The sequence below is a fragment of the Apis laboriosa genome, unplaced genomic scaffold, assembly GCF_014066325.1.
Source record: "Apis laboriosa isolate Shangri-la unplaced genomic scaffold, ASM1406632v1 scaffold4_cov146, whole genome shotgun sequence".
Lineage (NCBI taxonomy): Eukaryota > Metazoa > Arthropoda > Insecta > Hymenoptera > Apidae > Apis > Apis laboriosa.
In genome coordinates, this window is record NW_025223501.1 from 5,357,651 (window position 1) to 5,370,260 (window position 12,610).

General features: G+C 23.1%; 2 protein-coding genes across 7 annotated transcripts; both read left to right on the forward strand.

The window, feature by feature from the left end:
* Nucleotides 1-598: 598 nt before the first annotated feature.
* LOC122717029 (mediator of RNA polymerase II transcription subunit 26) lies at nucleotides 599-5,438 on the forward strand. 6 transcript variants are annotated; one of them, XM_043940692.1, is made up of 4 exons: nucleotides 599-1,276; nucleotides 2,477-2,551; nucleotides 2,723-3,001; nucleotides 3,267-5,438. In XM_043940692.1, the coding sequence occupies exons 2-4, from the start codon at nucleotides 2,486-2,488 to the stop codon at nucleotides 4,470-4,472; spliced, it is 1,551 nt and encodes a 516-aa protein (XP_043796627.1). In that variant the 5' UTR covers nucleotides 599-1,276; nucleotides 2,477-2,485; the 3' UTR covers nucleotides 4,473-5,438. The 6 variants fall into 6 exon arrangements, with proteins under 6 accessions (XP_043796627.1, XP_043796628.1, XP_043796626.1 ...); XM_043940693.1 differs by having other exon boundaries at nucleotides 599-1,272; XM_043940691.1 differs by having other exon boundaries at nucleotides 599-918.
* Nucleotides 5,439-8,426: 2,988 nt separating this feature from the next.
* Nucleotides 8,427-10,592, forward strand: LOC122717014 (ras-like protein 2). The gene is made up of 4 exons (XM_043940656.1): nucleotides 8,427-8,960; nucleotides 9,645-9,732; nucleotides 10,092-10,303; nucleotides 10,396-10,592. Exons 1-4 carry the CDS (start codon nucleotides 8,856-8,858, stop codon nucleotides 10,588-10,590), a joined length of 600 nt encoding a protein of 199 aa, XP_043796591.1. The 5' UTR covers nucleotides 8,427-8,855; the 3' UTR covers nucleotides 10,591-10,592.
* Nucleotides 10,593-12,610: the final 2,018 nt, after the last annotated feature.

The window sequence follows — 12,610 nt, forward strand, 5'->3', positions numbered from 1 at the left end:
ATCTAGATAATCAATATTTTTTTAATAATTATATTTATTGTTATATTTGTAAATTTTTTTACATAATTAAAATTGAATTAGTTATATTACTATATATATATTTATATATGTGTATATATATATACACACATACATACATATATAAAAATTCATTATACATTGTACATGCAAATAATATGGTTATATTACATTTCTTATATTGGTAGTACAAATTTCATCTAATTTCAACTTATTCTTCGAATATTACAAATTTGATTAAACAAATATAATATAATTTTTGTTAGCAAAAATATAATTAAAATTAATAAAATTGTAGTATATTAGAAAATATTACAATAATTTATTTAAAAATTTTATAAATTTGTACTCTCAAACATGTATATATAATAATGAATTACATATAAATAATTGTTTTATATTTCAATAATTGTTTTCAATATTTATAAAATATTTATAAATATATTATAAATTATTTATAAATTATTATATTATATTATTTATTAAAACATTAAAATTTTTTATAATAATTATTAATAAAAAAATATTTTTCATTATGTTCCTATTTTTTATTTCATAATATTTTTTATTTGGTCAAAATTATATATAATCTTTATATATAATTTTATTTGATAAAATAATAAAAAAAGACATAAAATATATATATTATTAAATTTTTAGAGAAAAATTTAGAAAACGATAAAATTAAAATATAAAGGAAAACGGCTACTTGAAGTTGACTGCGAATAGTTGGTACTCGATTTAAGCGCCGTTTTGATAGTAGTGGGGATAGAAGGGAGGTGTGGTAACGGTTAGGAGTCTCATCCAACCACGAGAGGAGCTAGTAGCGTTTGCCTGGCAGTATGAGGCGGCGTGGGGCTAGGGACGATGCATGGGCTGCGACTAGGAGGCACTTGGGAGGTAGGGAGGGCATGCGAGCGGAGCACAGTTCAGTAGTCGCCATTGCAAGTCTCCCCGTGTTCTCGTATTCGTGACACTCGGACGCGTGGAGCCGATTTTCCGCTAACCTAATCTCCCTGCGAGGGCCCTAAGTGTGCCCCCCCGATGCAGAGATATTGCACCGAGCTCACCGAAAGATTGTTGAAATCTCTTGATAAGGAATACAATGTAAGTAGCGGAATGAATCCGCGATGCGCCGTCCGTCCGTTCACGCAAACGGCTATCGGGCCACTCTCGATCCCCCGTGCGCCGTGTGCCTGTACCAGTGGCGTGCGCGAGAGTCACTAAGAATGTAGTGTAGCGGCGGCTCCGCGTGTGAGTGAGTAATATGTTTCCTGTGTATACGTTAGCTGCCAGTCGACAAATCTTCTTTTTGCACGAGTGTGTGCACGTCGAACGTAAACGCGTTGTCGACAACCTGGAGTATAACCTCAATATTTACAGTAAAATGTTCAAAATCAAAGAAATCTCTTAAAAACATTTTCGTTCTCTTTTTTTCTAGTTGTTTTCGCAGTTTAGACTCTATTACACTCAATTGGAGTACATGCAGTAACTCGCATATTATTCTCATACTTTCATGAATTTCAAATATTTGTCGTTTTTAAACATTATTAAAAAAGATAATTGCATCCACAAATTGAGATTTTAAGTTTCAAATATCTCTCATTTTTGGCCCGATTGCCGTTTCATCGCTTGAATTGAATTTTTCGATAAATGTTTTTTATCAGCATGAATCGAATATATTATTTATTAGAGATTAAAGAAATGTATGTAGACACGTGTTGATTATTTGTATCTTATATTTGTTTTATATTTCATATAAAATGTATTAATATTGATCATATTATTTATCTTTTGCACTTAAGCAATTTAATCATTATGTTTAAAGTATAATTTAATTTTTCACTGTAAAATTAATATTAATAAAAAAAAATATATAATCTTTGTTATGTTTTTAATAATATTGTCATTAAGTTGTAAATATCAAAAATATAATATTATTAAGATAATAATTAACGTAAAAGAGAATGATGTAAAATGTTACTAATTTATCACAATTTCAAAACTTTCTGTATATTAATAAAGTATCATATTAAAGTATTTTAAGTATTAAGTCTTTTTTAATTGTTTAATATAATAAAATTTATAATTAATTTTAATAAATTAAATTTATAATAAATTTATTAATATTAATTTATGTAACAATATAATTTGTAAAATAATGCATGCAAATGTTTTATTAAATATTAATAAATTCAGTTTATTTATTTTTATTTTTAATATTTTAATAAATAATTAAAATTAATCAAATAAGATTAAAAAGTTACATTGATTTATTTTTATATATTTTATACAGGGCAATGAAAATTTATTAATATTCTATGTACAATATATAATAATAATTTATAGAATTTTTTAATATATTGTTAATATTATGATAAATAATTTTTTATAAATGAATTGTAATAATTTAATATAAATTATATTAATATAAAAATATAATTATGAAAATTTATAGGTCATCGACATGGGTGCTGTTGTGGATGTCGTTACGGCCCTGGAAAAGACGGCGATCACTAAAGAAGTGCTTGAGGTGAAGATTCTATAAATATAATTTATTAAACATGTTTTTTCAAAAGTTATATTATATCTATTATAGGTGGATAAAATTGCATTTCAATTATCTTATATTATTTAATTTTCTTATATTAATTAATCTAATTATTATATAATAATTATAAATTGTAATATTTAATTATAACAGGTTACAAGACTTGGAAAATATATTAATGAACTTCGACGTAAAACAAGCAATGATGCTTTGGCAAAACGAGCAAAGGATTTGGTGCGTCGATGGCGTGATATGGTTTTACCTTCTGCTCATTCTACTCCACAACCTACACCAGCAGATACAGCACCACCTGCTCTTAATGGAGCAAAACCACATAGTCCTGCATTAAGATGTTTTAAACCACAAAGTCCAGCATTAAGAGGTCTGATACCACCTCAGAGTCCATTATTAAGGGATAGTACTCCACTTAGAGTAAGTCATTAAATTTTTTTTTAATTTGTATGATATGTAATTTGTTAAATATTTAAATTATATAAATATGTGCATAAAAATATATTTTTTAAATTTATATGATAAAGTAGTTTACAAAATATATAAAATAATTGTACAATTTAATTATTCAAATGGGAAATATTATTGTTTTTATTCAAATTATAATGCATAATAATGTTTGATATCAAATTAATAGGATAATAATAATATATTTAATAAATATTATTATATTGTTTAATTACAGGTACTTAGTCCAGTTCTATCTGTGCATAGTGATCATTCACATTCTCCTAATGCATCATCAAATAAACAGTCAATTACAGTAACCAGCAATCACAGAACAAGTTCTGATGTGCCACCTATGCTTGGTTCTTCAAGCCAACATCATTCGACAGAAGCAGTGCCACGAACTCACAGTTCAAACAAACGTCTCCGAAAAGATGATCTTAAGGACCAACATAATTATCAACACCATGATTCAGACTCAATCACCGAAAGTGAACCCTTTGTTAAAAAACAACGTCTAAATGGCGAAAATATAAGTGGTAATTTAAATATGCAAGTGCCTAGCCCCATATTTAAAGAAAGAATCTCTGATCAGTTTACGGAGTCTTCCACAGATCCTGATAATTCAGGGCCAAAGAAACGTGGTAGAAAAAAAGGCAGTAAATCTATAAAGAAACAACCAATTTTAGAAGATCGTGTAAAAGAAAAACTAGCTAGTATCTCAAGGAATCCTAAATTAAAAACAACTCAAGAATTGCTGGCTGATCTACGGGCACGCGGCACCAATTCTAGCATTAATTCAAGTGCTCTACCTAGTCAAAGTGTAGAATCATCCAGCATGGAAGAAGTTCTGAGAAGTAGCAACGAACAAGTATCAAAGTTCCTTCGTTGTCCTCAGAATAATTTGTCCCATAGAAATACAGTTTCTGAAGTCTCAGCAGAAAGTCGGTTAAAACCAACAGAAAACTGTCATGATGTACCATCTAAGTGTGACGAATCAGGTGTAGTGTTCAAAGAAAAATCAGTTACAAATGTTCAAAAAAATCAACCAGAACAGTGTCAAGATCTCACAGTTGAAGAAATATTGGCTAAGTTACCACCTATAGATCCAAATTCAATAGATTGGAGTGAGTGTGAAATTGAATCAACTGAAGATCAAAATAGTTCTGAATATCCACCTAGACAAGTTACTGCAGAGGACATAGAAAGGTTACATACACAGTGTGTAGAAGGACTGAATGGAAATTTCCAACCAAAACTATCATCTTTAACTTCGTCTTTAAATGAGAAATCAGATGTAAAAGAAGATGTGACAGATATCAATGGTGTAAACAATGTGTATAGCCAACCTGATGAAGAGTTTCGAGAATGGCATCAGATGCTAGCAAGGCCCAGTTACAATGGCCAGATCCTCCACATATTGCCTTATGTTATTATTGATTAGTAATTTTATTATCTTATTCTACTATTATCCTGAAACTTGTGAAGAATCCCTGCAAATATTAAAGAGATTGATCAATGATCAGTCTATTAAATCGATTTCTATTGCAATTTATGATTGCTCTTTATTTCTACAAGTGCTCATGTTACTATCACCCTTATTATCATTATTGATTTCCCCATTATTATTCAAATTGTCATTTTGAAAATGTAAAACAATCACATATATATATATATATACGTAACTGGCAATCATTTTTAACATAACTATTATTCTCAATGAAATTCATAATAATCATTAACTTCACTTACATAAAGATTCATTTACTATTATTATCAATGTTATCAGTGTCGTTATCTTCATCATCATCCTTATCGTTATCATCTTCATAAAAAAATTAAATCGTAAAATTATCATTATTATTATTGTTATTGTTATCATTATTATCATTATTATTATCATCATCATCATCATCATCATCATCATCATCATCATCATCATCATCATCATCATTATTGATGTTCTATGAAAGCATTTCTTACATAGACCAGAAATATAAAAAAGATGTTTAAAAAATCAAAAAACATAATGTGGGATCTCTGATGTAACATTTAGCTTCAATGCCTGTGACAATGTATTTGAGTCCAAAAGGTACTTTTTGAATGCTTCTCTTTTATCACAAAACTAATCTATTACTATCATCACCATTATTATTAGCATTATCATCGCTTAAATAATATATTAAACAAATACTAGCAAAAATCAGTTTTAGATTATGAAAGAAACAATATTAGTATGTTATTAAATAGTTTTAAATGAAAGCACTTAAAATTTGCAAATAAGTTTTTTTAAACTTATTATGATTAAATTTTTTATGGATGTTCCAATTAAGAATGATATAAATGAAAAAATTTTTCTTTGATAAAAACTTGTATAGGTCTTTGTGTATCAAACAATATAATATAATTGATTACTATTTATAAATTATATGAATAATTTTGTTTATTTATTAAGAAAAGAGAGGCACATAATTTAAATCAAATAGTGCACTTTGGCCTATGCATAAAAAAAATTATTTTCGGAAAAATATCTATATATGATATGAAGTATTAAAATATATAAAAAATTAAAGATAGTTACCTTATTTACTGTAAAATAATATTTGATTTATTGAACTAAATATTATTTGACAAAAATTTTGAAGAGTAATATTAGACAAAAAGTATAAGGAATGATTATGGCAAGATACATACCATGCAAAAAATAACGCTATAATATTTCAAATGCTTTTTGACATAATATTTTGTTTATGAATTTAAAGTATTTATTAAAATGTACAGATATTGTCACTTAAATGTAATATGAAATATAATCTTTTGCGCGTGGTAAAAGTAGTCGAACCGAATATAACGGGGCCTTAATTAAAATTTAAAAATAAAAAAGATATTTGTCTAATAAGGTATTATGTTGCATATATACTTCTAGCAAGGGTAATACAACTCACAAGTACGTTGTAAATTTTTCTATCTCAATTTTATTTCATACATTATGAATATAGTAAAATGAAAGAGAATAAACATTCTATTAAAAAAAGAAAAACATTCTGTTTTAAAAAAATTAGAATAAAAGTACACAAATATATACAATTATATTGCCGGAAAAAGACACTTTACGTGCAATGTCCAATGTTCCAGTGCAATGCAACAAATATTTCAAAACTATGTAATTCTTTTAGAAAAAAAAAAAAAAAAAAAAAAAAAAAAAAAAAAAAAAAACGAAAAAAAAGATTTAATTATTTGAAAATGTAAATATTTCATTAAAAATCGAAACACTGGAACTAAAACATATTAACATTTTCTGTAATAACTAAATAATACTATGTGTTATGTAAAAAAGAAAGAGGAAAATAGCAGAATTGTACATACTATGCAACTATACCGTGTATAATGAAAGCTTTGTGAAACATGAATTAGAAAAAAAATGTCTGATTTTATATATGTTCATTTTTTGATAATAACAGTTATCTTTTGTTTAATTTCTCTTATAATGAATTGTTTTTCAAATAGTTAAATTTCTTATGCTAAACATTTTCTAAGAAATCATTAACAGAAAAACGAAAAAGAAATGAAAAGATCACATACCGAAATTTTTTTTTAATTAAATATTACAATAGCAATGATTAAAAATAGTGAGATATTTCCAAAATTATATATATATATAAATTTTTATAGTTTCCCGTGTTCCCATTTATATTAATTAAAATACCTTGCTTTACAACTATATGATAAATATTTTATTTATACAGACATTTGTATACCTTTGTATTTAAGATTAAAGATACAAGTTAATATAATTAAATATCATAATACACATAATTTCGAGAGTGTTTAAGCAATTATTTTTAATAATTTTAAACTTATTTAATTTTTGATTATACTAATTTTTTATTTAGTTACCATAATTAGTTTGAGAAATTTTTGTTCTCGCTATTTAGTACAAGTTAATTTTTTCAAACAATGTGTAAATGTCATTTATGAAGAACGATGAGACTCAACTACTTTTCTTTGATAAATTTTAAAACAAATCTTAATGTGCATCGATTTACATGTTTTATTGTCGTTACAATAGAATATACGATAAATTACAATTAATCATTACGATTAATAACAATTAAAACATCAATAACAATTTATTTTTCAAGTTAAAAAAGAAATTCCATTTTGAAGAATAGACAGAATTGAATCGATATATATAAAATTTTCAAATAAACAATTATAAAAGAAATTTTATAATTCTATTGAAACAAAAAGCGCTTTTTTTCATCATAGTACTTGTATTAAGTATATTGATAGCTGCATCGTACGTTTCATTTACCAAAAAAAATTAACATACAAACAATCGTGCGATTCATTGTCGGTATATTTTATACGAAAAGCGCTTATCTTCGAAATAAAGTCCCGTGCCTTTTGTATCTTTGCAATTCTCTATCATAATACATGATGATTGTTGAAAAAATAATAATGGTAAAATATTATGAAATGACCAAATATAAAATGGAACGATTCCGATGTAGTAAAAAAATATTATCGAGCAACATGATTTTTTAGGATTTTTATTTTATTCAATTATTATCTGTTCAAATTATTGTTAAATAACTGAGTTCGACAATTTTTATTCAAATTCAATCAGTAATGCTATTTTAGAGAATTCGTTAATAAATCAAATTTCAAAATTATTAATATATATCAATGATTATTCCTTTTATTATTTTCAATTTGTGATTGAATTTCTGTATAATAATATTGAATAATTAATATTGGATAATTTTTAGTAAAGATATTTAACATAAAGTATTACACTTTTTATAATATACAATATCTTATATTTTATATTACAATTATTATTATACTTTTAAGTAATTTCTATTTATTATTTGTGATAATTTGATTTATTTATTTTAAATGATTTTCTTTAAAAATTCGCAAATTAACATTTAATGGTCAGTTATTGTAATCAAATGATAAGGATAGTAAGAGATAATGGATGGAAGTAATTAAATTAAATAATAATGATGTAGTATAATTGTTTATTAATTTGAAAGCTTATCAATTTCGATTCATCTAAAATAAATAAAAATTTACAAAGACTAATGGTAAATTTTTATTATGATAATTATTATAAATTAACGCTCTTATTATTGATTAAAATATGTTATAAATTATATTAATATGTACCTACCAAATACTATGCATACTTTGAATAATATAATAATATATAATTTAATTATGTAATATTGTTATATTAAACACATAATATGACTACAGATAAAGTTTTATTTAAAATCTTTTCTTTTTTAACATTGAATAAAGATTTCCTAAAAATGGATCGTTCCCAAAAATAATATCACTAAATATATTAAAAAATAATATACATAATGAGATTATTTTATGTTTAGCACTATATAAAATGAATGATTTTGAAATCATTTTCTTCATAACATAACTTGAGATAGACGTAAGCGCATAAGAGGGCGGTATTGTAATAGCGACTGCGCAATCAATCGAAATAGCATGATACAATATACATGTATAGTATAGAAGTGGGGATATTTCTTCTAGTATCTCTCTCGTTTCATTCGTTAGTATGGTTTTTAGTAAGTTCGAATTTATACAAGATTTATGATGTTTAATCGCGCTTAAATTGTGAATGATAATAACGAAATATGCAATTTAGTTTATTTTGCTTTCTCGTAAAAAAGTTCGTACATGTTCGTATGTGAATGCGCCTCAATTTTATATTTTTCTATATTTTGTCGTACTGTTATCAATATGTGTCACTGAATTTTTTTCAATCACAAATTTACATATCTCGGCAATTAGATGAAAAATGTCGAAATCCGGTGACAAACAAAGTTACGCGCAGACATATAAACTCGTTGTTGTTGGTGCGGGTGGTGTCGGAAAATCTGCGATCACAATACAATTCATTCAAGTAAGTACTTTTTATGGCCAATAGGTGCAAGCACACGTACATACGTGGGTGTAGATAAACGTATATATATTTAGACATATATATCTATGTTTGTATACATACATTATTATATATTATTATATATACGTATATATTTTATATGATATATATTAACATATATAACTTATTTATATATTTACTAAATTTATCATTTTTATGCATCCTATGTTATTTGTGATTCAAATAAGAAATATGAATGATATATTTATCTAATATATTATGTTATAATATTGATATAATCGAAGTAAAAAAACTTTGGTATATTTTCATAATAATGATTTTTTAAATTACTTTTGCATTAAATATTAAAAAAAGTTTGTTTTTATCATTAATTATGTTATATACAATTATGGATAGGATTGTAATCATAAAATTATGTCATTATATTTAATATGTATAAAAAAAAATGCAATTTCATCTTAATGTGTATATTTTATGTATTATATGTATGTATATATATATATAAAATATAATTTTCTTTTATTATATTTGTATTTTTTTTTTCATGAAAATTTTAAAGAATAATATCAAAGTTAATAATTATAATTATATTTAATATAAATTTAAAATATTTTTATATTTTTTATTGCTATTTGTAATGATTGTATTGTTTAGCTTTGGATTAATTTTATCAATATCTTTCAGAGTTATTTTGTAACTGATTATGATCCAACAATTGAAGATTCTTATACCAAACAATGTGTTATTGATGATATTCCTGCAAAACTTGATAGTAAGTAAATTAATAAAAATATAATATTATTAAATGCATTAATTATTATTTCAATTAATATTAATTATTTGTAATATTAATTAATTGTATTTTATATATTTATACAATTTTTATAACTTATTTTATGTTAATTTTCATGCAGTTCCATAATGAATCATGGGTTTGTTATTGTAAGACTATAATTCCTTATTTATTCAATTTTATAGTGAATATTTATTTATGAAAAAATTAGAATGGTCAATTTATAAACATTTAAAAAATAACAATATATACATTCATATATTGTTTTTAATACTAATATAAAATTTATAATGTTTTTAATATTAAAAATAATATATAATTATAATATATAATTTTAGTATTAGATACAGCAGGTCAAGAAGAATTTAGTGCAATGCGAGAACAATATATGAGAAGTGGTGAAGGTTTCCTTCTTGTGTTTTCAATAACTGATCTTTCATCTTTTGATGAAATATTAAAATTTCACAAGCAGATACTTAGAGTAAAGGATCGAGAAGAGTTTCCTATGCTTATGGTTGGTAACAAAGCTGATTTGGATTATCATAGAGTTGTAAGTAAATAAAATAAAAAGAAACTAATGAGATGATAATATACTTTAAAATAAAGAATATGAAATTAATATCTTAATGTTAACTATTTTAGATTGAAGTTGAAGAAGCACAAAACAGAGCTCGCCGATTAAAAATTCCTTACATTGAATGTAGTGCAAAATTAAGGATGAATGTTGACCAAGCTTTTCACGAATTAGTGAGAATTGTCAGAAAATTTCAATTGTCTGAAAGACCACCATTAGAACTAAATTATAAGAAAAATAAAAAGAAATGTTGTATGCTATAATACCTAATGTGTTCTTAAATAACAAATTTTTGTATCAATAAAATGGTACAAAAGTTACAAAATAATTGAATTACAAACAAAATTGTGAAATAAATAGAATCTTCATTATTACTAAAAATAATTAAATTAAAATTTACAATTATAAATAAGAGATTTTTGAAATACTTTTAATAATAATATTTATATAGAGTATTTTGGAATGAATATTTTAAATATATAATATCAATCTCATGAATATCATAAATATTTTGTACTCAGTTAAAACCAAATTAATATAATAGCATTTATGGAATATGTAATACGAATTTATAAATCATATAATTTTAACTATATAAATAGTAAAAATAACTGACATATTTTATTAAAAATACATCGGTAACAATGTAAGTTTTATATTAAATATATTAATATATTTAATATTATCTTGGAACACATATATCCCTATATATTGAATTTATATATCAACAAATTACAATATTATTTAAAATATTTATTTGTAAATAATGCATGTATATATTTTCATTTAAAACAATATAATAAGTTAATGTTAACAAAGAGTGAGACCAATAACAAAATAAATTTAATGTGAAAATTTTGAATAATTTGTTTAAATTAACATAATTTTATAAGTATTATATTATATTCAACATTAGCATTAAAATTATAACTAAAACTTGGAAAATATGGAAATTTATGACATTTTAATGCATTCATAGAATTGTTTGAAAAATTATTTAAATATGTTTATTTATGCACAAGTATTGTATTTATTTTATTTTAGTGTGATTTTTCTAGTATTATATAAAAAATTGTTTTTAAAATGAAAATTAATTTATTATAAAAAAATTTTGTGCTTATACTTGTGAATGATTATCATGTATTGATAAATATTGAGTAAAATTAATATATCCAATAAATGAATTTTTTTATATTAAATAAATGTGCATTAAAAATACTATTGAATATTAAATATTAAAATAATATATTATAATAAATTTAAGAAAACTAATCATAACAATTGCAAGATTAATATAAAATATAAAGTTATATTTATTTTTATTAATAATCATTTGCAAATTTTTACAGACTGATATATAGATTTAATGTGTATTTGTTAATGCCTTCTAATAAATTAAATAATATAAAAATAAATTAAAATAATATAGAAATTATTCATTTTTACAATAAAATTATAATTAAAACATATTGTTACAAACAATGTATTTCTAATTTATTTAATATATAATAATTAAATATAATAAATAATAAATTTAATTACATTTATTTCATTCTAATTATATAAATAATAATATATATAATTTATGTAATTAAATTTATATATTATAATTATATTTTATATAAAATATACAAATAAACTATAAGTGATTTATTTTTATATTTCTTCGTATTTCTCACATAAATTTTTGAAAATAATCTTTTGAATTTATATATTATACAACAATATAACATGTAACAATGATAATAAAATACATGCATAAAAAACTTTTATTGTTCAAATAAATTTTTTAAAGTATTTTCTACTCTAATCTTTTATTTGTAATATTATTTTATAAATAATTTGTATATAAAAAATATATATGTTATCAAAATATATATTATTATCAAAATTAAATAATTAAATATATATTAAAATATGTAACGATTGTAATTTTATTATTTAATTAGGTTATATTTCATGTTTGTATAATATAATAGATTTATCAAAATGATTAAATTAAATAATTTAATAAAATAATAACGATCGATTTTGTACAACGGAACATTCACCCTAATTTAGTCAGTAAGCAACTGGCACACAAGGTGGTCAAACGGGATTCCCATGCTGGCTATTCTTAACCAGACCTGGCTAATATTGAATCTACTCAATTACTTCCAGCTATACCTATTACCATTAGCAATAAATATGTATAACTGTTATTATGAACTTTTAATTCCTTTTTATTTTGCATTATATACTGAATGAATAATGCGAAGTTTTGAAATTATTTATTTTTATTTC